Genomic DNA, 26,915 nt, shown 5'->3' with positions numbered 1-26,915 from the left:
GTTCCCGTCGTGGCGCAGTGGTTAACGAATCCGACTAGGAACCACGAGGTTGCGGGTTCGGTCCCTGCCCTTGCTCAGTGGGTTAACAATTCGGCATTGCCGTGAGCTGTGGTGTAGGTTGCAGACGCGGCTCGGATCCCGCGTTGCTGTGGCTCTGGCGTAGGCTGGTGGCTACAGCTCCGATTCAACCCCTAGCCTGGGAACCTCCATATGCCGCGGGAGCGGCCCAAGAAATAGCAACAACAACAACAACAACAACAAAAGACAAAAAAGACAAAAAAAAAATATAGAAACCAAAGCACAAAGAGGTTAGATAACTTACTGTAGGACACAGACTCCCAGGATTTGAATTCAAATCATCTAACTCCATAATTCATGTTCTTAACCAGTGCCCCACATCACATCTCAGAAGGTAATCACTTGTATTTTCTCTGATCTCATAGAAAGGTGTTAGTAAGCTGGTTGTCTTAATCCCCAATTCTAATCATCTCTGTGACAAAGTAATGTCTTCATATGAGCAAATATGTATTTTATTTTGCCCTGTGATCCTTCTCACATTAGGCAGTAAGTCCTAACTTCTTATACTGGAGGAGAGAGGGCACAATGAACACAAAAAGAATAAATTAATTCTCTGTTGACAAGCCTCAGAGTAAAATTTGGAAACCTTCTCAAGAAAAAAAGAGAATGAAAGAAGAGTTTTGAGTTTGGGTTAGAACCCTTGAATTTAGGGGGAGAAAGATGTGTTAAAAAAGGTCTCAGAACATAGATGGATAAAAACTTTATAGTGGGTTAAGGATGCGGTGTTGCTATGAGCTGTGGTGTGGGTCACAGACATGGCTCAGATCCCGAGCTGCTGTGGCTGTGGTGTAGGCCAGCAACTGCAGCTCTGATTGGACTCCTAGCCTGGGAACCTCCATATGCCATGGGTGTGGTCCTAAAAAGACAAAAAAAAAAAAAAAAAAAAAAAAAAAAACACCACAAAAGCAAAACCAACTTTGTATTTAATACAAAGTTTTAGGTCTGCATGAATTCCTAGGGGTGCTGGAGACAAAAGCAAGACAGTTAAGACATCGATGAAGATCTCCATGCCCTATGTTTATCCATCCCCCTCATACCAGTAGAGTGGGAGAGTCAATATGGAGCCCCAAAGAGGCTTGTAGGACTCTGAGAAGAGATCACTTGATTCCTATCAAAAAGCTTAGATGACAGTATCCTTGGAAGTTTCCACCAGGGAAGAGATAGCTGTGCTATAGTGACAATGGGCCGAGAGAGCTCAAGACAGCCCCATTCTGCCGAACTGATGTTGGAGCAGATGTATTTTTGCATGCACACAAAAAGCATGGAAAATTAACCAACAGGGCCTTAGTGAATCTGGAGGGGTTCCAATTTTATGATAAAAACGACACAGAACATGTACATCAATAACCAGTAACCTACAGGGACCCAGACATCTGGATATACAGAAACAATAATGCTACAGACCAGAGCCAAAACACTGCATCCAGCAGGTGCCAGCATGGGCCAGGTGCGCCCAACCAACATAGGACCCTGTGTGTTAAGCTCTCTAGAACCTAGAAATCATCCTAAGGAGGGAGAAGGGGAACCTGAACTGGTGGAGAAAATCCTAAGTTGACTTTTTAAATTATTATTTAACCAAGAAAACCCTCTATTTGCTGAAAGCAATTTTTCTGATACCAGGCAAAATGGTTACTGGAATTAGGAATTAAGTTGTTACAGAAAATAAAGCTGTTATGGTTTATATATCTTCATAAATTCTAAAACGTTTATCCACTACATCTCTAGACACCGGATCAGCTATAGTCAATGTGTTTTCTGCTCCTACACAAACAACAAATGACTTTCACATGTATTACACACTCCCTCAGTCCAACCAAGCGTCATGCACTGTATCTAAGACCGGGAAACCAAAACACCACAGTTGAAAACCACTAACCTGGATACTTACTAAAAGGACTAGCTTGGGTTAGTGTGGAATTTGGTGTCATCATGAAATACAGGAATTCATTGCTAGGGGCACCAGGAGATCACATATTCCCTGTTAGGGGACCCTGCTGACAGTAAATTAGAGTGAAGGCAGCAGGGATTGGCAAACGGTAGTTTCAAATAGGCACATAAACAAACACTGAGAAACAGTAAACACATAAGATAATTCATTTGGACACTTTTATATGCAGCATCTATAGGATTTAAAATAACATTCCCAAGTTAAACTGAAAACATTACTATGTAAATGCCACAACTAAGCTAAAGGAAAGAGTAAATACCAGCCTTGCAAATTGGTCTCCCTTAAAGACACTCAAAGGCAGAGGATTGCGGGCTGTTCTCTAAAGAAATGTCCTCCTCTCTATCAATCTTTTCTGTTTTGACAGCAAACCCATTGACCAGCATATGTTTTAGAATTTCTGAACAATTGACATTCAAGCCCTAACAAACATTCATTCTCCTCCTTCTCAGAAACCTCATAGGAGTCACTGCTGCCAATAAAAACCATCATAAATCTCAGCCCCAAAGTGCATCACTTCAAAAGGAGAATGGGCACCCCCTTCCCCACATTGTTTGTATACATCTGTGTCGATTCTCTCACTGAATAGGCTGCGCCAGCACGAGGTCATCAATCAGCAGGTGTCAGCAAGCACAAGCACAGAACGGCTTAAAAAAATAGAGAAATGGAGCCTTTTCTTATTCCCTATTGTCGCCTGCTAAAATGTAAGTTGCTTGTTGATCTCACCACACTGAGTTATGTTTTTGTGAAGTGTTGAAAAGACCCAGCCTGCACATATTCTTGAAGTTTTGAAATAATGGCTCCGTGAACAGATGTATACTTTCTCCCTGCAGCTCTTTGTGGAAATTAATTTTTCTAAGCGCCAAATAACCATGATTCGGCCCTGAGGACAAGTCAAGTTGACGCTAAGTACCATTAATTGTTAAAGAAATTTTAAGAAGTTATTGATACAAGGACTTTTGAGACAGGAAAACCCTGGATTAACAATAAGACTCTGTTTGGTGAAACAAATTAAGAGGACAGGACAGAGATAAAAACACAGGTTCTAGGTAAGGATGGTTTACATGCAGATCCTTCAGATTTTAGCTCTGTGACTTTGAATAAATTACTTCATTTCTCCACTCTTCAGTCTTTTTGAAAAATTGGGATAGTAAATAATAGGTACCTCATAGAGATGCCAGTGCCTGACACATAATAAGCCTTCAACTAATGCTTTTTATTAGCTACATATAGCTAATAAGTTGATAAGAGAAGCAGTTACTGCATAGTTACAGGCCAGTGACTACAAAAATAAGCTAAATTCATGTTTTGTAGCTTATAATTATATAAAGTTTTCTCCTTACTTCTGTTAACTAAAAAGAGCAAGGAGCACAATTCCCACTGTGGCGCAGCATTAAGGACCTGACATTGTCTCTATGAAGGATGTGGGTTCTATCCCTGGCCTCGCTCAGTGGGTTAAGGATCTGGCAACTGCAGCATAGGTCACAGAGGTGGCTTGGATCCAGGGTTGCCATAGCTGTGGCATAAGCTGCAGCTATAGCTCCAATTTGACCCTTGGCCCAAGAACTTCCATATGCTGTGGGTGCGGCCATAAAAAAAATAAAATAAAATAAAATTTAATTTTAAAAAAGACCAAGGAGCTTCCTTATAACATTGAAAATAGTATCCTAATGGTTCCAAAAACTGTTAACTAGGAACATTGGTTACAGAAACTTCATTTGTTGGATGTTTGTTAAAGTGGTGGGAACAGAGTAAAGGGACAAAGTAGGTGATTAAATGGTTAATCCAATAGGGAATTGTAAGTAAAGAAAAAAGTTTGAGAGAGCCCTGTAAGTTAATGATCACTCAAGAAAGCTAGTTTGCTTAACAACAAAACCAAGCACACTTGCTTAGCAAAAACCATACAACAGGAGCATGAGACATTCCCCAAAACAATAAAATAGTGGTAGAATGAGACCCACATCCTGCCCAGTGAGGTCAGTAAGTTAATGACTCCTAGGACAATGCTCCTCTGTGCACACTAAAAACACAAATATAAAGGAGTTCCCTCTGCGGTGCAAGGGGTTAAGAACATGACTGCCATGGCTTGGATCACTGTGGAGTCTCAAATTCAATTCCCAATTCAACACAATAAGTTAAAAGATCTGGTGTTGCCACAGGTACAGTGTAGGTCACAGCTGCAGCTTGGATTCAATCCCTCACCTGGAAATTCCATATGCTGCAGGTGCAGCCATAATATTATACTGAAACCTGAGATGATTTGCCATATTTTTGTCCATATTTTAGTATATGTTACTGCCTTTTTTCTCATTTCCATTGTACCATGAAAGTCTCAGTTTGACCATGTAGGGACAAGAAAACCTCCCTACCCAATGTGGGGGAGGAATTGATGATGGAAGCTAGACATCTACTCAAGAAGGAGGAAGAAGGTGGTCTTCTCCCCCTCCCCACTTTTCCTTTGAAACAGTAGCCACCAAGTTCTTGGGGTGGCACCCTCTTGTCTGCCTGCTTATGAATCTCACAGGTGTCCCACACTAATACACTCGTTTCTTACCTCTCACTCTGCCTCTTACTAAATTCTTTCTGCTCCAATACAGGAGAACCTACGCTCCACTGAGTCCTGAAATGTGTTCCGTGGTTTCAAAAGAACACTGACTATTGTAATTGTGAACTGTATTTATCACAGGAGCTCACCTACCTTGTGATTAGTAAACAGCTAAATGGAGCATTGTTGATTTAGGTCTAAATTTATTCAATCAATATAAAAGGACTGTGCAGATTCTCCTAACTTGGGGACATAGCTAAAGGCATTCTTTGTTGTAAAAATGAATTTTAAAAAAATGAGATGATGCTGGGAGTTCCCGTTGTGGCTCAGTGGTTAACGAATCTGACTAGGAACCATGAGGCTACGGGTTCGATCCCTGGCCTTGCTCAGTGGGTTAAGGATCTGGCGTTGCCGTGAGCTGTGGTACAGGTTGCAGAGGTGGCTCGTATCCCCACGTTGCTGTGGCTGTGGCATAGGCCGGTGGCTACAGCTCCAATTCAACCCCTAGCCTGGGAACCTCCATATGCCGCGGGAGCAGCCCTAGAAAAGGCAAAAAGACCAAAAAAAAAAAAAAAAGAGATGATTCTAACAGATTTACCTGAAATCACAATGCAATATCTCTATTTAAATGATAATATCGTCTGTCTGATGGCATTCAAGTTACTTTCAGATTTATTCAGTATTTTCTCAACTTCAAAAGCACTTGAAAATCCCTAAGAAAGGAAGGATGTCTTTCTTCATTTTCAATCGTTATATCAAGGATGTTTTTCACAAGTCTTTTCATATTTATCACATCTTCAACAAGTAACTCTACAATCCTCAGAGTATGGTAACCCTGAAACCAGTTCAAACTGGTCCTATCCTGTTTCTAACCAGATACTGAGTTGTTTTTCAGAGGCAATAGAAGACAAGTCATGCAGCTAAAGCACATGGAAGAAAAAATGTTGACTTTAATACCCAGAACAAAAGTTTCCCCTGCACACGCACCCCTACGGAAATAAAAGACCAAGACATGAGAAGCAGAAGAGAATGACTTTTTCCTTTACCCATCTCTATGTTGCATTATGGTAAAAGCCAGCATGAACAATTTTACAATTTAGAGATACAGCTTTCTAAGAAAAATTATAAAGGCAATGCCTGAGTAAAGAGTTAAGGACTGCTTTGGAGTACCCAAAGGCTTCTGATTGATGACCCAAGGTCCAGTGACGCAAAAAACATGTATTTTGGTTTCTGAGTTTTGCTACCGCAGGGAATTGGGGAGAGAGTAATAAGACAAAGAGAGAGTATATGTGCTTATCCCATTAATTCTATTCCTATGAATTTAATTCATGGGAAACAATCATAAATGTGCATAAATAATTACAGAGAAGTACAGCATTTTGTTGTAACACTTCTTATTAGGTCAAAAATTGGGGGAAATATAAATGTCCACTAGTGGTAGGATGGCTAAATGAATCATGGCAATTTCTTTACAAATGCAGCCATTAAAACTATATTAATGATCTGGAAATACTCTTGCTGTTAAGAGAAAAATATAATGAATAAAACTGAATATACCACATTATTACAGTTTTGTATAAGTTCATATATAAAGCAAAAACGCTAAGCTGTTGACAAAGCTTATCTCTGCATGCTTGATTTACAAGGTGATCTTTATTTTCTTCTTCATATTTCCTCTGTGTTTTCCCATTATATGTAATGTATATGCGTTCCCTTGAAATTAGAATTTTAAACATACTATAAATATTTTTAAGGAATCCTGGGAGAGAGAGAGAAGAGGCACATAGCAGAGAAATCAGTGAGAAAATACAAAACAAAAAACAATTACACAACACATACTTCCTTACTGCTCCATGACAGTGATTAAAAACTGTCCAGCAAAAGACATTATATCAGGAGTGAGACAACAGACAGGATGGCAAAGAATATGTATATGTACTGACTGAAATGATCCAGCAGAGACCAAAATTGATAATACAGAGGAAAGGATTTAACATTACAAAGTCCTGGAGTTCCCGTCATGGCGCAGAAGAAATGAATCTGACTAGGAACCATGAGGTTGCGTGTTCAATCCCTGGCCTCGCTCAGTGGGTTAAGGATCCGGTGTTGCCGGGAGCTGTGGTATAGGTCGCAGATACGGCTCATATTTGGTGTTGCTGTGGCTCTGGCGTAGGCCAGCAGCTGTAGCTCTGATTGGACCCCTAGCCTGGGAACCTCCATATGCCGCAAATGCAGCCCTAAAAAGCAAAAAAAAAAAAAAAAAAAAAAAAAAAAAAAAAAATTACAAAGGCCTTGAGTTGGCAAAGGTGATGGGGTCCCATTCATGAATGGAGGAGTTGGCTTTAACATAGGCAGGAGGGTGCATCCATTAAATGGCAGGACGGGCATAGAGCACAGCATCAGAGGAATTAAGGCTGCAGATTTAGAGTGAGAAGATGAAGAAGCTGGATCCTGATTGCTTCGGTCTTCTTAGTGAAATAAGAAGGGTGACAGTTAGTTAGGTATGAAGTGGGGAGAAAGGAGATGTGAAATAGTCTATTCCTGCCTGGTTTACCTGCTCTCACTTTCATTTGCAATGCAGTAAAAAATTCCATATTCAAGAAACATTTTTTTTAAGCTGGATCCTCAACCCACTGAGCGAGGCCAGGGATCAGATCCGCAACCTCATCATTCCTAGTTGGATTCGTTTCTGCTGCGCCACAACGGAACTCCAAGAAACATTTTCTTTTCTTTTCTTTTCTTTGTCTTTTTGCCATTTCTTGGGCTGCTCCTGCAGCATATGGAGGTTCCCAGGCTAGAGGTCTAATCAGAACTGTAGCTGCCGGCCTCTTCCAGAGACACAGCAACTCGGGATCTTAGCCGTGTCTGCAACCTACACCACAGCTCACAGCAATACCAGATCCTTAACCCACTGAGCAAGGCCAGGGATCGTACCCGAAACCTCATGGTTGCTAGTCGGATTCGTTAACCACTGAGCCACGACGGGAACTCCGAAGAAACATTTTCTAAACACTCTTAATGATTGTCTATTCTTGTTTTTGAAAAGTGAAGAAATGGGAGTATAGAACAAGGGTTGCAGGCCATACTAAGCTTATATTTTTGTCGATGAAATAAAACACAAAGGAAATGATAAGGAAATAATCTGGCCAACAAGAAAATGGTTTTCAATTGAGAGACTTACTAAATGAAACAGGGGTGCTATTTACAATACAAATAATAGCACTGCAAGGCAGTGGGTGTACTTGTGTACTCTATAGTTATCCTTCTGAAAGCCTTCCTGGCCTGAAAAGAAGAGTTTATTTAGGTAAAGAATTAAGTCAAAGTAAGTGCAGGCTCAGAGCCAGGGTGCTGAAGTTCAGTGAAGGATGGTGTAATGAGCCCATTAGAAACAGAGTGGCCCTAAGTCAGCCTTTAAGGAAAAAGCCAGATTGCAACCTCAAAGGCCTCCTCTAGGAAGAGCCCTGTTGGAAAGGAGCAGACATCCAGGGTGTTGACAGAGCCTGTGCTTGGGCAGCTCAACAAGGCAGTTAAGTCCAGGGGCCCCCAGGTGACTCCTGACTCTTCTCACCTTTGTTTCCTCTGATGGTACTTTTTCTCTTTAAGCAGCATCCTGCTGCCCGCCCCCTTCCCCACCAAACACACACACACACACACACACACACACACTGTTTATCATAATCCTCTAGCAGGTTCTAACTTTTTGGGATTTGTTTGTTGTTTTTCTTTTTAGGGCCACACCTGCAGCATATGGAAGTTCCCAGGTTAGGGGTCAAATCAGAGCTGCAGCTGAGACCTACGCCATAGTCACAGCAATGCTAGATCTGAGCCCTGTCTTTGACCTACAACACAGCTCACAGTAACACTGGATCCTTAACCCACTGAGCAAAGCCAGAGATCAAACCTACATCCTCATGGATCCTAGTTGGGTTCTTAACCTGCTGAGTCACAACAGGAGCATCCCAGCAGGTCCTAACTTAGATATCATTTCCTCTGGAAACCTTTCCTGGGGGAGATGCTCTCACATGACTCTCTACCAACCATACCAGATCTGAGCTGTGTGAGATCAGTGACATGCTTCTCTTATTTATGGCGTTACAAAACCAAACCTGAGTCTGCTCACCCAACACACAGCAAAGCCAATCTGATTGTGGTGAAGGAAAGTACAGCATTTATTGCAGGATGACAAGCAAGGAGACTGTGCAGCTTGTGCTCAAAAGACATAAATTCCCCAAAGGCTTCCAAGAAAGACTTTTTTTTTTTTTTTTTTTTTTTTTTTAAAGACAGTGTGAGGAAGAGTGAGTTTTTTAAGTGTGTGATCGGCTCCTGCACAATTCTTCTGGTTGGTTGGTGGTGAGATAACGGGTAATATTTTAGGGAATCTAGTCCTCCACCTTAAAGTTCTAACCAGTCTGGGGTCTCTGTGCTCATGGTCAACACAGAGTTAACTTCTCCCACCTTATTCTTCTGTGCAATTAGAATGATTATTCAACAAATGGATGGTATTCGGTGACCTTCCAAGAAGAGGCTAAGTTAACAAGATCATCAGCTCACAATTACAGTTAGGGATCTGTATCATTGTGCTCTCAAGGCACAGACAGCAGAGTCATGTCAAAAAAAAAAAAAAGAAAGAAAAGAAAAGAAAAACAAAAACAAAAACCTAGGAGCTAGCCCCAAATACCCGAGGCTGTAGAAGCCTGGGGGACACCACACACACTCAGGAAGACCCTGGGAACAGGAATTGTGAGTGATCCTCTGGGGTCTGGGGAGGAAACTGCTGATTATTTTTGGAAAAACATTCCCACCCCTGGGCTCTGAGAATAGAGAAATGATATTCAGACCTCTTTCTCAGAGCATTCTCCTCCCTGAGTCCAGCGCCTGAAGTCATCAGACAGCAGATAAAAATAGTATTTGCTCAAAACAAAGTGAATCGTTTTTACAATAGCTTGTTGCCAGAGCTTTGTCTCCCTGCAGATCTAGAAGCCAAGCCAACTCCTCTGGCAGTACACACTTGGTACCCGTCTCAGATGGACTTCATCCCTTCCTGAAGGGGGCGGGGAGGACCAGCAGTTAAAGACAGCTTTTCCCTCAGCTGATTTTACCACAGTCCCCCAGACACCTCACACACGCACCCTTAGCCTCTGCCTGCCTACTTTGACCCATCCAGCCCAAGGCGGCCAGCCCATCTTTCCTGACCATCTCCGTCCCTCTCCCTCCCCCTGGAAAACTTCCCAGATTCCTCTTGAAACCACACTTTCCCTGGAAACACAGTGGGCTTCCCTGCTTCACACTCTTGCTCAGGCCACTTCATGTGCCTTGAAGATGCTCTACTCCTCATTTTTAGTACAGAAATCCTACCCCGGATTCATGCCTATCTGCGTCAATTTCCCTCACCCTTGTCAACTCTAAAACCTGATAGCAGAGAAAGACATATTATTTGATAGCACTTGAATGTGGAATCTAAAAAAATAATGCAAATAAACAAATGAATCTAGTTACAAAACAGAAACAGAATCACAGATGTAGAAAACAAATTTAGAGTTACCAAAGGGGAAAGGGAAGGGGAGGAATAAATTAGGAATATGGGATTAACACACTACTATATGTAGAAAAAAGATAAGCAATAAGGATTTACTATATAGCACAGGGAACAATATTCAATATCTTATAATAACCTATAATGGAAAATAATCTGAAAAAATTATATATATGTATATATATATAACTGAATCACTGTGCTGTATACCTGAAACTAACACAATAATGTAAATTAACTATACTTCCGTTATAATAATTAATTTTAATAAATTCCATTAATTAAAATTAATTAATGGAACTATACCTCCATTAAAATTAAGTAATATAATTATGTATGTGAATCACTGTGCTATATACCTTAAACTAACCCAATAATGTAAATTAACTGTATTCCCCTTAAAATTAATTAATTAATAATAAAAATAAAGTCTTATAGCAATCCTGTTGTTTTAGATTTCATTTATTTGTGGATGGGTCCCAGACACCGGTAAGATGCCAAAGATACAATGCTGAGGAAAAAATAGACCCAACAGCTTCCTTATTGTCTGTCTAGTGGGAAAGATAGGATAAACAGATACATAAACAATATATATGCAAATTAAGATGAGTGTTATGAAAGCAATAAACAGGAGGCTGAGAGAGAGAATGAAGGGTGCAATTTAAATAGCATGATTGGGAAATGCTCTTCCCTCCTCTGGGAGAAGTAAGTGAGGGAGCAGAGAAAAGTCAGAAATGTCACCCTAATGAACATTCTGCTACTTGGAAACTGGGAAGTTTCACCCAACGAAGGGCTATAAACACCTCCATGGCCACAAAAGGTGGCTCTGCACACCTTGCTGAAACTACTCCACAGGGACTGTAATCTGGTTTTGCATCAACCCGCCACACCTCCTGTTTCACTCTTCCTGAGGTAGGATGGTATGCTTTTGCACCGTGTTTGCCTAGAAAAATTGTCACAGCAGAATAAAGATGATTTTCACCAACACCAAGGTTTTCCTTACAATGATACTCTAGAGACCTGTGCTAACTGACCAGAGCTCAGAATACATATGAGAGGATGTTTAATTAGCAACTGAACCTCTCATGACCAACCAGGTTCTAAATTTCTATTCAGCTCAGCAGCTCATTGTAGTGTTTCTGGAGTGAGAACTCCACCGTCAAGGAAAACATCCAGAATTGCCACTTTTGGGGGGAAACACCTATGGACCTTGAGAGTGTAAATATGAAAATCCCAGGGCATTTTCTCTAATTTTTCCAGGATGGAAGTACAATCTAGGAGCAGCAAGTAATGGAGTGTGACATCATATGAAGTTAACAACCTTGTTTTTCTTACACAACTTATCAAACTTTTAGGAAATGCTTTGGAAACCTGTGTGACCCCACATTCCAGCCAAAACAGCTCTGTCTTTGGATGCCCAGTAAAGGTTGATCACCAGGGACAAGTGGACTGCAATGTGGATCCAGTGTGTGAGGACTATTCCAGAAAAGGGAGAACCCCAGGATGAAAGAGTGTCACTAAGGGCAGGAATAGCTCCTAGGAAAAATACCATTTTCTAACAGCTCTTGTCATCAATACTTTCTTAGCAAAATTCCCACAGCCACCTCAGAGACCACTCTTTTGGAAACATAGCCGGCAATCTCTAATAGGAACCTCAGATGGGAATTCCTGTGGATTGGAGCCACCTTTGAGGATAGGAGATTATGGTAACTTGAAGGAAACTTTAATATTTATTCAAAACACCTTTATTGAACATCTACCATGGGACAAACACTACGGTAAGTGCCAGTATTAGGAACTTGGATGAGACATCATTTCATCCCTCAAGGAACTCACAACCTTCTTGACATGCCAGGCACAAAAAATCATAACAAAATGTGTCAGGAATAAGATATGGGTGGGGCATTATAGGAGCACAGAAAAGGGGCTGCCTTGTTTATTTAGGATCTATCAGCAACACCTCCTCCACCCCTGAGGCAGTTGGTCTTCTAGTACATCCTCACTGTGGGATGAGAAGAAAAATGCCCTTCCACCATAAAATAATGTACAGGTTCACAAAGGCTGTTATCACTTAAGCCTCTTAAAAACATCTTAAGTTGTAATAAGTGCATGATATCTATCCTTACTGTATCTTTATAGTGAATAAATTAGATTAGAAGTCAATATGGTCACTAGAAAGCAGGTGATCAAGAAAAAATGATATGCCATCCAAAATCTACCAGACTCTGGGTAGCACAGCAATCTCTAATCCCAAAGACGAGGACCCATCATATGTGAGCTCAGTCTCAGATATACTCTTATATTCAGAGAGTCTCTGGAAGAAGTGGAAACTTACATAAAACCTGAGAAATCAAGGAGGGACATGAATTTGGATGTCCCTGGATGAGCGATCTGTAAGTCAGCCTGGGCTGCCAAATACCACAGACTGGGTGGCTTACACAACAGAAACTTTTTCCCCCACAGGTCCAGAGGCTGAAAAGCCAAGATCAAGGTGTTAGCAGATTTGGTTTCTCCTGAGGTCTCTCTCCTTGGCTTGCAGACTGCTGTCTTCTTGCTGCATCTTCACATGGCACAATGCTGGCATCTCTTCCTCTTCTTAGGACCAATTCTATGGGATTAGGGTCCCCTAGGACCTCATTTCACCCTAGTTAACAGGTTTTTTTTTTTTGCTTTATAGGGCCGCACCCGCGGCATATGGAGATTCCCAGGTTAGGGGTCAAATCGAAGCTGTAGCTGCTGGACTACACCACAGTCACAGCAACACAGGATCCAAGCCATGTCTGCGACCTACACCACAGCTCACAGCAATGCTGGATTCTTAACCCACTGAGCAAGACCAGGGATTGAACCCACGGCGTCATGGTTTCTAGTCAGATTCGTTAACCACTGAGCCACAACGGGAACTCCCCTAGTTCACTCTTTAGAGACCACATCTCCTCACTTTAGAGGTTAGAACTTCCACGTATGAATTTTTGAAGGGACACCTGTCTGTCCACAGCAGATGGAGAAAGACTGTTCTCTTCCCAGAGACAAGCCTCCCTGAAGACCATTCAGAGAGAGACGACAAATTCCCAGTTCTATTGATTGAAATCTCAGGGCCCTTGGATTATTGCACCCAGTAAATAAGAGGGAAAGAAACTTTTTCAAAAATCCCTGAGTCCAGGAACTAGGAATGATAGAGATTTACTTTTGGTTTCTCCAAGTCTTTCTTTGATTCTATGTTACCAGTTTTTTTCCAGAAAATAAAAATGAAACCTTCATGTCATCAACTGTCCCCCCTTTCTTATCTTCACATTTTTTTTTTTTTTTTTTTTTTTTTTTTTTTTTTTTTTTTTTTTTTTTTTTCTTTCTCCTATGATTCCATTTAATCACTGTCCCCCCCCCCCCCCCCCCCCCCCCCCCCCCCCCCCCCCCCCCCCCCCCCCCCCCCTGCCCCTCTCCTTATCTTCACATTTAATCATAAAATGTCCTTCTCTATGTAAATATTTTCTTGTCTGTTCACACATCCATCAGTAACCTAATTCAGCTCTTACTACTTTCCATGAAGATCGCTATAGAAGCCACCTAACCACTTTTCTTTATTACTATTAGTTTGGAGCTCCTAATATCTAAACCACGTGCCTTTAACACATCTCTAACACTTCACCCATATGTTGTGCCACTTCTTTCACATACGTAAGTGGGAATGGATTCATAATTGCTATCAGTTGTTCAAAGAGGTCCCTCACCCACAAATGAGTTAAAAAACAACTCTCATCCCTCCCATCGACAGCCTACCCCCCCCCAAATCCGCTACGTGGTTCAACCACCAATCCTGCTTGCTCCTACATACATCCGACTGTCTATAAAAGCAAAAAAAAAAAAAAAAAAAAAAACAACTCTCATCTCTTCTATGACAGCTACTTCTTATCAAAAATTATTGCTTAATCTTTGGGTTCACATGACTAATCCTATTCTTCCCCTACTCAAACCCTTCCCATTAGAAAGGTGCAGTTTAAAATGGTGCCTGATCAGGAGTTCCCATCGTGGCTCAGTGGTTAACAAACCCAACCAGTAACCATGAAGTTGCGGGTTTGATCCCTGGCTCACTCAGTGGGTTAAGGATCCAGTGTTGCTGTGAGCTGTGGTGTAGGTAGCAGATGCAGCTCGGATCCCGTGTTACTGCGGCTGTGGCATAGGCCAGCTACAGCTCCGATTAGACCCCTAGCCTGGGAACCTCTATATGTTGTGCATGCAACCCTAAAAAAGACAAAAAGACAAAAAGACAAAAAAAAAAAAATTAAATGGTGCCTAATCATCAATCTCTGTTGTAGCCATCTCAAAAAGTTACCAGGGAATACCTCTCAGAACTAACAAGTCAACCAATATATCCTGTTTAGGTTAGTATGAGACATACTCAGTTATAGATTCCTTAGATTTTTTTTTTTTTTTGGTCTTTTTCTCTCTCTCTCTCTTTTTTTTAGGACCGTACCCACGGCATATGGAGGTTCCCAGATCCCTTAGATTTTTAAAATAAGTGGCACATGCTGTACTAACTCTCTATTGCTGTGTAATAAATTATCACACATTAGTGGCTTAAAACAACACATATTCATCATCTCACACTTTCCATGGGCCAAGAGCCTAAAAACAGCTTACTGATTCCTCTGCTCCCTATGTCACAAGTCTACAATCAAGGTGTCAGCTGGACTGCATTTTTCATCTGAAGGCTTGAGGGTAGAAGAATTCACTGCCAATCTCATTCAGGGTTGTTGGCAGAATTCATTTTCTTGCAGCTGTATGACTGAGGACCTGCCTTTTGCCAGCTGTTACCTGGAGCCTGTCCTCATTTCCTAAGGCTGCCTAGAGTTCCTAGAGGTCTCCTGCAGTTCCTCTGCCACATAGGCCTCTTCAGCTGGCTGCTTATACCATCAAGTCAGCAAGGAGACTCTCTCATTCCAGTCTACCAAGAAAGACTCTTATCTAACGTAACATAATAAAACGACAGCCCATCACCTTTGCAGGTTGTATTGGTCAGAAGCAAGTCACAGGTCCCTCCCACACACAGGAGAGAAGATTATACAAGGGCGTGGACACCAGAAGGCAGGAATGTGTCTCTCCCCCACAGTCTACCACCTTTCTCCCGGTAACTCACACCCCTCCTACTTGTAGAATATGTTCACAGACATCCCAAAGTTTCAAAGGGCTCAAGAGTCTCATCCCATATAGCATCAGCTCTCAGGCAAAAATCTCATCATCTAAATTATGTCCAATTCAAGTGCAGCTCCTGGGTGTAATCTATTAAGTACAGTTCCTGGGGTGCAATTCCTCTCCATCGACCTCTGAAACTAAAGGGAAACAGTGATCTGCCCCCAACATGCCCCGAATATTATGTTGGAACAGACACAACCAGGAAGGCATGGGATACTAGCTACAAACATTTTGGTTCAAAAGGGGTGGAAATGAAAGATGAAAAGGAGTCACTGAAATCCAGCTGAGAAAATGTTGGGAGTTACTTGATTAGAGTTACAGCCTGGAAATAATTCTCAACTGTGCCCTCTCAGCTTTTAGTTCCATTCTCTGAGTCCTCCTTCCTCTTTCATGAAAAGTAACACGTTCACAGTAGAGTAGTTTTATCAGCTTGCTTCCTGCCAGTAGAATTTTAGGGGTTTGATAGCCTCCTTTTAATCTGTATTCTTTCAGTCCAAGCTGGCAGTGTTACTGCTGAAATAATTTTGTGGGTCTCCCATGGATTTAAATAAAGTTCACTCTTTTAGGAAAAAAGCCACACTCACAGATCTTTTCTAGAGAACCTGTATCTTTGGCTCCTGTACTGATGGCTGGGGGACCATACTCTCAGGTTTCCCAGAGGTCCTTTGGTGTGGCTGAGAGGATCTATGAGGCACATCCTTAATCTCTTGAAAGAGACTTTCATGTGACTGAATACTCCTACTCTTCATCTTTCCTGATGTTTTTAGGGCATATGGAAGTTCCGAGGCTAGGGTTCCTATTGGAGCTGTAGCTGCTAGCCTACACCACAGCCACAGCAACGTGAGATCCCAGCCACATCTGCGACCTACAGCACAACTCATGGCAATGATGATCCCCAACCCACTGAGCAGGGCCAGGGATCGAACCCAAGTCCTCATAGACACCAGTTGAGTTCATTACTGCTGAGCCACAAAGGAACTCCGTCTTTTCTGATGGTTTAATAAAAGGTTGTCACACTCGCAAACTTTTCTCTGTGCCCTCCTTAATTTTAGCATCTTTTTAGACTAAGAATTTTCAGAGTCATCTCATCCTGGTTCCTTTTTGTAAAACAATTCTTTCCTCAATTTATCTCTCTCCTCTTGTATTTCATTAGAAGCAGCAAGAAGAAATCCAGTGGCACCTTCACCCTTTGCTTAGAACTATCCTTAGCTCTACAACAAATTCAGCCTTCCACATAACTACAGGAGACAATTTCACAAAGCTTTCTGCCACTTCCTAATAAGGATTCCCCTTCCTTCAGTTTCTCATAACAATTCTTTGCTTCCTTTTTTTTTAGGTCTGCACCTGTGGCATATGGAGGTTCCCAGGCTATGGGTCTAATTGGAGCTAGAGCTGCCGGCCTATGCCACAGGCACAGAAACTCGGGATCTGAGCTGCATCTGTGACCTACACCGCCCCTCATGGCAACACTGAGCGAGGCCGGGGATCAAACCCACAACCTCATGGTTCCTAGTCAGTTTCGTTTCCGCTGAGCCACGACGGGAACTCCCCCTTGCCTCCTTCTGCAACTTCCCCAGCAGGATCCTCGAAGTCCAGATTTCTCCTAACAGACTGTTCAAGGTAATTTAGGCTTTTTCTACCTCACATCTCAAAATTCCTTCAGCCTTTTGGGATCTTTGCAACTGAAGCACACACTTCCCAGTGCCAAAATCTGTGGTAGTTTTCTATGGCTCATAAAAAAAAAAAAAAATTACCACAAATAACCACTGTGGCTTAACCAACACACACTTGTATCTCACAGTTTCCATCTGGAAAACATCCTCTAAAGATGCTCTTTGTGGGCTTGATGAAGTAGGCAGTCATGTTGGAGAAATTCATAGGGCAATTTTCCCCTCCTTACTGACGCAGGACAATACAGATGTCATGAAGACCCACAAAAACCCTGAGAAGTAACCCTGACAGACCAACCTAATACTGGAATCTGAGAGGCCTCTCCCCTTACTAGAAGGCAGATGGAGCTGTATTTAGAAAAACGTTACCAGGAGTTCCCATCGTGGCTCAGTGGTTAACGAATCTCACTAGGAACCATGAGGTTGAGGGTTCAATCCCTGGCCTCGCTCAGTGGGTTAAGGATCCAGCATTGCCGTGAGCTGTGGTATAGGTCACAGACGTGGCTCATATCTGGTGTGGCTGTGGCTGTGGTTTAGGCCAGCTGCTACAGCTCCAATTAGACCCCTAGCCTGGGAACCTCCATATGCCACAGGTGCGGCCCTAGAAAAGACAAAAAGACAAAAAGAAAAAAAGAAACGTTACCAGATTGTCCTTCCCAACCTTCCAGGTTTAACCCAAGAAGCCAGAGTCATCCAGAGTGTCACTTTATAAATTTAGAGACTGGCTGGTGGGCCTTCCTAGGGCCACCAACTTATTTCACCTCCACCCTGTTTCTATATCCAGAAATAGAAAGTGCCAGAAACCACCTAGAGAAAGTCAGCAGGACAACTAGCAGTGCTTTGCCTTTTTTAAATAGAGACAGTTAAAGAACAAATTTACATGTGTACATGGGGTTTTTGGACCCTATCAGTTCAGAGTATGAGAGAGCCAGGTGGTTGGAATAGAGAAGAAAATATTAAATACGGTAGCTTTCTTTTATGTTTGTTTGCTCTAATGCTCTGATGAACTTTTTCATATTTTTAAAATAAGGAAGTTAGTCTGGGTAGCCCCCCAAAGGCCCTTCAGCTCTAAGTTTTTGCGATTCTATGATTTCAAAGTTAAAGTTTAGTTATTGTTGATTTAGGAGTTTAACTCTCAAAATGCTAGTCTGGCACTGATGACAAGCCTTTGATGAGGTTCTAGCTGATAGCTAGGAGTTGCTGACCTCAGCCCTATCAGAGCCCAGGAACAGCTGAGTGAAAAGCCAAGGTTTGAGAATTAGGAGTCCAAGCCTGAATAATTAACAGTCGAGTTATAGGTATATGAAAATGAGAACCTTCATGGAAACATCACAAATATCTACCCCAAACCTTCCACATTCAAATTTCAACTCTTAATATTAGGTTTTATAAAATTAGTTCCTTCCCAGAGTAGAAACCAATGGATAAAATATCTCCTCTTCGCATCTCCCAATATCTTCTTTAATTCACTTTCCTGCTGTTAGTAATTCTGCTTCTGTTCACATTTAAATTATTACAGAGTACAACTATAAATATAATGCAATTCATTGAATTAAAAAAATAAAATGGAAGTCAAGATAAAAATATAAATTATTGAAGAGCAGTTTGTTTTCATCTATATTATTTTTTCATTTCAATGTAAACTTTAGAACAGATGCTGGAATGTGTCCCCATATTGGTCTAAGGCTCAGGAACCAGTGCTTTTTTTTTTTTTTTTTTTTTTTTCTTTTTGCTATTTCTTGGGCCGCTCCCGCAGCACATGGAGGTTCCCAGGCTAGGGGTCGAATCGGAGCTGTAGCCACCGGCCTATGCCAGAGCCACAGCAACACAGGATCTGAGCCGCATCTGCGACCTACACCACAGCTCACGGCAACGCCGGATTGTTAACCCACTGAGCAAGGGCAGGGACCGAACCCGCAACCTCATGGTTCCTAGTCGGATTCGTTAACCACTACGCCACGACGGGAACTCCAGAACCAGTGCTTTTTTAAGCTCCCCAATTTATTCGAATGTCTGGCCAGGCTTGAGAACTACGGGGCCGGAACACTTTTAAAAGGCTGCTCCTCTGCCTGGCCCTCCGGGACAATCTTGCCCATTAATGCAATTCTGAGAACCCTGAGATCATGCTGACACTACATGGGGACTGACGAGAGGCCTGAATTTAGGAGAGAAAAGGTGGGTTGATAATTAGAAACCTGGACACTATTGAGGTCACTGACAGTACATTTTCTTCAAAAGTCCTCTTGAACTTTAAGGAATTTTTGACCACCTATTTCCTTCTCTTACATGTGCAACTTTCCCAGTCCCTGTCTAATACCCAATCCCAGGCTTGTGAGCCTCTTCATTCTGAGAAATTTCCCATTCCACCATCATTTCTTTGGGTAGGATTCCCTTTATAACTGAGTCATCCTTTGTAACAAATCCCTCTCAGAAGTATGAGTTGGCTAGAAGTTATTTGTTTCTCTAAACAGGTCACTCTAACCTTTAGATGTACCTATTGGTACTCATGTCATCCTTGTCACTTCTGGAATGACAGTTTCAGCAGCCTGGATCTCAATGGTCAGCTCTAGGGGGTAAACTAACCAGAAACATGGTTAGTTCAAGGAGCTCAGGAACTGTCATAATAAATATTCGGCTGCATACCTATCTGGTTAAGAAAGAGTAGTAATCTCTGGGACAATGATCTTTAGTAAACAAACTTGTTTAACGGTTGAAAAATAAAATGTCATTACAAAGAAATTAAAGAAAAAATACACCAGTTTTAAAAAATGGGTATGAGGACTTCCTACTGTGCACAGCGGGTTAAGGATCCAGTGTTGTCTCTGCAGCAGCACAGGTTCAATCCCTGGCCCGGTGTAGTGGGTTAAGGATCCACTGTTGCTGCAGCTATGAAATAGGTCACAGAGGTCACAGCTGCAGCTCAGATTTGATCCCTGGCCCAGGAACTTCCATATGCCAAAGGTGTGCCTTAGAAAAAGAATGGGTATAGCTAGATAATTTTCAAGTTAAGAAAAAAATAACTAAAATATGAAAAGAATTCAACCTCCATGATAAACAAAAACAAATAATAAGAAAATATGTTTTTTTCTTTACAAATTGTTAAATAATTTTTTAAGTATTAGATTCTCTGGAGCTTCTGAGGATGTCATGAAAAAAAACTCAGAGTGATGTGGCAGAAATTTCAATGTGTACACTCATTCTAAGGGTATTTAATAATCTATATAAAACCATTTGACTCAACAATTCTACATCCAGAAATGTGTCCTTAAGAAATAATCAGAGGGAGTTGCACTGTGGCTCAGCAGTAATGAATCAAACTAGTATCCACAAGGACGTGGATTCAATTCCTGGCCTTGCTCAGTGGGTTAAGGATCCAGCATTGCTGTGAGCTGTGCTGTAGGTCACAGACTTGGTGGCTCAGATCTGGCTTTGGTGTGTCTATGGTGTGGGCCGGCAGTTACAGCTCTGTTTCAACCCTTAGCCTGGGAACTTCCATATGCCACGAGTGAGGCCCTAAAAAGACAAAAAAATTTTCAAAAAGAAATAATCAGAAAATTTGACCACTAATTGACCAAAGCAAATCTCAACAGGTATTAAAAGAATCAGTATCACACAGGTCATGTTCTTTTGCAACAATGATCAAAGATCATAAAAAGTCAACTTCAAATAAAAAGAAGACACTTCTAAATGATTCATAAACCAAAATCCCCCCAATAGTGGGATTGTTAAAATGTTTATAAATGAACAATAATGAAAAGTCTATATTTCAACACACTTGGGAGGTCAACCTACAGCAGTACACAAGAAATTCTTTTAGCCTTAAAAATACATTAAAAACAAAAAACTGAGCATAATGAGCTAAACATTCATCAGAAAGTTTTAAAAGAGTATAAGAGTAAACAACAAAAGTAGGAGGCAGGAAATGGTAAGAATAAGACCTACAATTAATGAAATAGAGAAAAAGAAACGGTGCAAAGGATCGATTTTAAATGGTTCTTTGAAAAGAATTACATAATGGACAACTCTCTGATGTGTCAAGGGAATAAAAAGACACAAAAATATTGTGTAAAAGAAGGTTTTAACTACAGGCATAATACAAAATTAAATAATGTCAAGAAAATGCAAGATATAAATTCATACAAATAAATTTAAAATTGGACAAAATATAACACTTTCTAAAAAGTATAATCTAGCAAAACTGACAAGAAAATTAGAAAATTTTAATTTACATGTAAAGGAATTTAAAACTCTGTACATACATACAGTTTTACAAGCAAGTTATAGCAATCCAAGACCAATAATTTCCATCTTTCACAAACTCTACCTGAGTGCTGAGAATAATAAAAACAGGAAGCTAGTCAAAGCATTTTTCAAGCCCAAGAGAACCACACTGACAAAAATAAACAGGATAGATGACAAACAAAACTTGCAGACCAATATTATTTACAAAAAGCAATGATAGTTCTTTTTTCATTTTTTAAAGTTTTGTTGATGTATAGTTGATTTACAATGTTGTGATAATTTCTGTTGTACAACAAAAGGATTCAGTTATACGTGCACACACATCCATTCTTTTTCAGATTCTTTTCCCACATAGATAATCACAGAACACTGGGTAGTTTCCTGTGCTCTATAGCAGGCCCCATTGGTCAGTCATTCCATATACCACAGTATGCATATGCCAGTCCCAAACCCCCCACACCTGTCCCTTTGGTAACCATAAATTTGTTTTCAAAGTATATGCGTCTCCTTCTATTCTGCGAATAAGTTCATTTGTATCCTTTTTAAGATTCCACATATAAGTGATATCATATGTTTGTCTTTCACTGTCAGACTAACTTCACTTAGTATGAAAATCCCTAGGTCCATTCATGTTGCTGCAAATGGCATTATTTCATTTTTATAAAAAGTGATGATAACTCTTAAAATATTACCAATCTAGTATTGAATATTTAAAATAATACTAATACACCCAGAAGTATGAGGAAGCCTTAATATTTGTACAGCATACCATCTAAATATACTAATTATAAATTTCACTAAATGCAAAAAGTAATTTGGTCAAGTTTAACATGTATTTATATTTAATCTCTTAGCTATAAACTCTCTTAGCCAACTAAGAAATAAAGGGAACTCCCTTAACCTGACAAAAGGAATTTTTAATTTTTTTTTTTTGTCTTTTTTTGTTGTTGTTGTTGTTGTTGTTGCTATTTCTTGGGCTGCTCCCGCGGCATATGGAGGTTCCCAGGTTAGGGGTTGAATCGGAGCTGTAGCCGCCGGCCTACGCCAGAGCCACAGCAACGCGGGATCCGAGCCGCCTCTGCAACCTACACCACAGCTCACGGCAACGCCGGATCGTTAACCCACTGAGCAAGGGCAGGGACCGAACCCGCGACCTCATGGTTCCTAGTCGGATTCGTTAACCACTGCGCCACGACGGGAACTCCTAATTTGTTTTTAAAGTGAGATGTTAAAAGGATTCCCTTAAAAGGTTAGGAAAAAAGATTTCCAATATTATCTTCTCAATTCTACATTACATTAAGTGTGTTAACAGTGAAGTAAAATAAGAAAAATATTAGGACTAGAAAGGAAAAAACACAAATTATTATTCATCATGGATGGTTGATTCCATTTTACGGGAAGGAAATGTACAAAATGAGCTAGAATATCTCGTCATCTCAGAATGCTAGGGAGCTATCAGACTACAAAGTCCATGTCAAAACGCTCAGGAGCCAACCTGAAAAGAAAATCCAAGAGACTGTAACACATCAAGTATGTTTAAATCCATGGGTTCACAAAAGAATCACCTTCGGTTCCTTTGGGGATTTGTTTGCCTGGGATATGACTGGAAGTCTCCAGGCTTTAGTGTAGAAAGCCTCACATCCTGGGAGACTCCTCCGTCGCAGGCAAACAGGGACAACTGGTCACCCTAAAGGGGACTCAACATACTATCCTGAAAACTGATAAATAAGTGAAAAGAATCATACATTTGACTTCAGAGAGTAAAGAATTGATAAGGAAAAAGTATCTTTATAGAACTATTATAAAGATATACAGAAATATAAATATGTAAAAATAATAAAAATACATAAATATTAGAAAGTTAACAAGTGAAGTAGAAATGACATAACTAGAATATCAGCCAGCATTTTTTGCAAGCCAACTTCCAACCAAACAATATCACAGTCACTGAAAACACACACACACACTCATTCCCTCTGACATTATGTCTTCCCAGCAAAGAACTTAACACTTGGATTTGCTTTAAATAATCAGGATTGGGGAGGTATGTCAGTACATAGGGTATGGGAGTGCAAACAAATAAAACTGGCCATCAGTTGATCATTGCCATAGCTGGGTAATGGGTATATGTTGTTTTATCCAATTATTCTTTCTTTTTTTTTTTTTGTAGATGTTTGACCTCTCCATAATAAAAAAAACTTCAAAAGAACCTGGATAACAAACAAATAAATAATCAGAAATGCATAGACCTATATCTACAATGTCCACTAAATCATATTTGAACTAGGCACAACAAATATAATAAAACAAAATAAAATTAAGGCATACTTACCCAACAGAATAGCACAAACTGTAAAAGTCACATTTTCACCTATAATTGAATGCCATGATGGTATATTCATAAAGCTAAAAAGGGATGCTCTTCAAAATGTTCCCATTTCCTTTAAAATATGCACACTTGTGTTAAAAATACTGAAAGAAATACAACAAAATGTTAACAGTATTTCTCTCTGGGTGATGAGTTCATAGTTGGATTTTATTGTCTCCTTTATACTTTGGGGTCTTGTCTACATTGAACAGGTTTTCTTCATAATAAAAAATATACTACATGTTAAATATTTATTAAAGGAAAGTAGTGAGCCTGGAGGAAGGCAGGTGGGAGGGCAAATATAGACAGCAGGTGACATGACTAAGCTTGCATATGCAGAAACCCCATTTCCGGCTCTGCAGCAGCAAGGCCACAAGATTGCCCAGCTCCAGCAACACTGCCAGGACCTGGCAGGTGGCAGGCAGAATAAAAGCCAGAATCTCACCAGTGGGAAGAGCCCCCAAGATGCAGCCCAGACTGCCTGCTCTCCTGTGCACAATTGCAGCCTTCATCTGCCTTGGTAGGGAGCTTGCCCACCCTGCAGCCAGGGCCAGAGGAAGGAGATTTGGGGATAGAATTGTACTGTGCTTCTCTCTACTTCATCTCCTGAGTCAAAACTTGGCTATTGTGACAGCTTTCTTATGAGCATCACCAACAGATAAATCATTTTTTTCCTTCTCTTCTGCAGGTCCAAGCAAGATTGAGAGTGTCGACATATCTACAGATGTGGTGTATGAGGAAGAGGGACAATCTGTGACCTTGGAATGCAAGTTCACAGTCAGCTTTGCTTACTATATAATGTACTGGTATCGACAGTCTTCCAGTAGAGAAATGACTCGCATAATTGATATTTACTCTCAAAATAGGCGAAACAGTGAAGGGCGATATTCTGTGGAGTTTTACAAAGAGAGCCAAACTCTAAAGCTCACCATCTCGAGCTTGACACTGAGTGACTCGGACGTCTATTTCTGCGCTGTCAGAGAGGTGCACGGTGATGGCAGTGGCAGGGAGTGCCTTACAAAAACCCCCAGGGCTCAACACCAGACAGCCACCTGCTCCAGGAGCCAAGGAGAGAACAGCCCACAGAACAGGAAGAGGGTAGACAGAGGCATGGTAGGTGGCTCTTCGGGGTCTAGAGAGAAGGTAATGAATGTTCTAAAAACAATTTTCCCACATTTGATATTAAAGAAAGAGTTGTGGTTACAAGAGCATTTTCATCTCTGAATCTGGTACCTAAGCACGGCTGATCCAAGGTGTACCTCTGTCATTTCTGCCTGCCCAACATCCACCCCCCTTTTTGGTGACAGCACCATGATTTTCCCTGGATAAACAAGCCTCCCACCCCACAACTGGGTTTGGATGAGGCTAACCCCAACCTTGGACTCCCGACCCATGAGTACAGTTTATCTCTGACCACAGCCATTGGTTTAAGGATAGGAACATGACCCAAGCCCACATCCCCAAATTTAATATGGAGCTATTGAGAATGCTGTTGGAGATGGAAGAGGCTAGGACATTATTAAAAAGCCATGAGAAGCCGAAAATGGAGTCTTTTCCCCCCTACAAAATCAAATCAAGACCCAATTACAATTTCTACCTCTCCCAGAAAATGTGACTTTAAAACAGTCAGTCAGGAAGTTCCCATTGTGGCTCAGCGGTAATGAACCCAACTAGTAGCCATGTGGACACCAGTTCAATCCCTGGCCTTGCTCAGTGGATTAAGAACCCAGTGTCTGTAGGTGTAGGACAGCAGCCATAGCTCCAATTCGACCCCTAGCCTGGGAACTTCCATATGCTGTGGGTGCAGCCATAAAAAAAAAAAAAAAAAAAAAAAGAAAGAAAAAAAAAAGAAATAACATAAAATAAAATGGTCAATCAGAAACGTCCTGGTTAACACCAATGCGGTCATCTGCATGATAAAAAGCCCTATACTTCCCTTTGCCCAGAAGAAAATGACCTGGCCTGAAATCACCCTTTTTTTTCCTTTTGCTAATATCTTCTTGCCCCTTCCTTCTTCTGCCAGTCAAGACCTTCTATTCTCCACATAGCTCTTCAGAGCGCCCTTCAAGTTAATAGATGGGATGCTGCCCAATTCACGAATCATTGAATAAAGCCAATTGGATCTTCCAATTTATTCAGCTGAATTTTGTTTTTTAACAATATAAACTTAGAGCTGGCAGCAGCCCACTCCCCATCACAAGGGAAGAGCATGATCCTGAAATGAGAGGATAAAACTGAGTTTCCGGAACACTGTTTGAGGTGCTGGACCCTGCTGTGATTAGGGGAGACATACCTAGAATTTTCAGTTCAAAGCCCAGCTACCTTAGCTTGGGTTCTACCGGAAGCAGGCAAGGATTCAAGTGCAAGTGGTGTAGATAGGAAGTGACCCCAGGATCCATGGCCAGAACACTGAGGAGAGTGACAGGCAGGGAAATCAACCAATAAAGAGTGTGTGTTGTCAAGCCAGCTGCCGGTGGGCACCTGGAGTTTAATCTTGCCAGAGGATCTTCTGGGAACCAGTGCAAAACACTTAGCCCATGTGAGGGCCAAAGGAGCTAGGGTGCTGATACCCCAATCCTGTGTGTCATTTGGTCAAGGACAGCTCCAGGGGATGAGGGTGATAACTCCCCAGCACTGAGATCTGCCGAGCAGGCTATGCGGTAAGGGAAAGCCCCTCGGAATCGAGCAGTGTTCGCTTGAGGTTGTAAGCGCAAGGGGGTGAGGGTGGGATATGATGGTGCAACACAATTTTTTTTCGTAAGCTATCTCAAGTTGGGTGTTCTATCATTTGCAACCAAAAGAGTCCTAACTCGTAACATGAATAAAAACAGTGGGTAAAATGAACTAACCAAACAAAATATTTTCAACTTACTTTTAAAATTACTCTAGGCTTATTGCAGTTCAGAAAGGATACTGTCAGGAAGGGAGAAATTTTCCCATTTACCCCTCTTGAGTTCCTGTGACTGGACCAAGAATAAAATTGGCACAAGACAGACTAACAGCGGAAAAAGATATATATTTTAATCGTGTACACAGAAGTCTCATGGAAATGGGACCTAAAAGGTGGCCAAAGCAGGCAGGTTTATAATTTTTGTGTTTATTTATTCATTCATTCATTCATTTTTTTTAAGGTCTTTTTAGGGCCCCACCTGCAGCATATGGAAGTTCCCAGGGTAAGGGTCGAATCGGAGCCAGAGCTGCCTACCTACACCACAGCCACAGCAACGCCAGATCTGAGCCATGTCTGGGACCTATACCACAGCTTGCAGTAACTCCAGATCCTTAACCTACTGGGTGAGGCCAGGGATCAAACCCTCATCCTCATGGATACTACTAGTCGGGTT

The 26,915-nt window shown here is 41.2% G+C and overlaps 2 protein-coding genes across 2 annotated transcripts in view; both read left to right on the top strand.

Moving 5' to 3' along the window:
- LOC102158035 (uncharacterized) overlaps window positions 1–26,915 on the top strand; it is a 584,796-nt gene that overhangs the window by 310,644 nt on the left and 247,237 nt on the right.
- LOC102164513 lies at window positions 23,891–25,225 on the top strand. Its single transcript, XM_021099275.1, has 2 exons — window positions 23,891–24,091; window positions 24,260–25,225. The coding sequence occupies exons 1-2, from the start codon at window positions 23,905–23,907 to the stop codon at window positions 24,793–24,795; spliced, it is 723 nt and encodes a 240-aa protein (XP_020954934.1). The 5' UTR covers window positions 23,891–23,904; the 3' UTR covers window positions 24,796–25,225.

This window comes from Sus scrofa, chromosome 7 (genome assembly GCF_000003025.6).
Source record: "Sus scrofa isolate TJ Tabasco breed Duroc chromosome 7, Sscrofa11.1, whole genome shotgun sequence".
Classification (NCBI taxonomy): Eukaryota; Metazoa; Chordata; class Mammalia; order Artiodactyla; family Suidae; genus Sus; species Sus scrofa.
The sequence above is the reverse complement of the archived record's forward strand: the minus strand, read 5'-3'. Positions and strand labels throughout refer to the sequence as shown.

Coding starts and splice junctions, on each gene's coding strand:
- LOC102164513 (XM_021099275.1), top strand. CDS start 23,905: ATGCAGAAACCCCATTTCCGGCTCTGCAGCAGCAAGGCCACAAGATTG. Junction 24,092..24,259: donor TGCAGCCTTCATCTGCCTTG/GTAGGGAGCTTG, acceptor TCTCTTCTGCAG/GTCCAAGCAAGATTGAGAGT.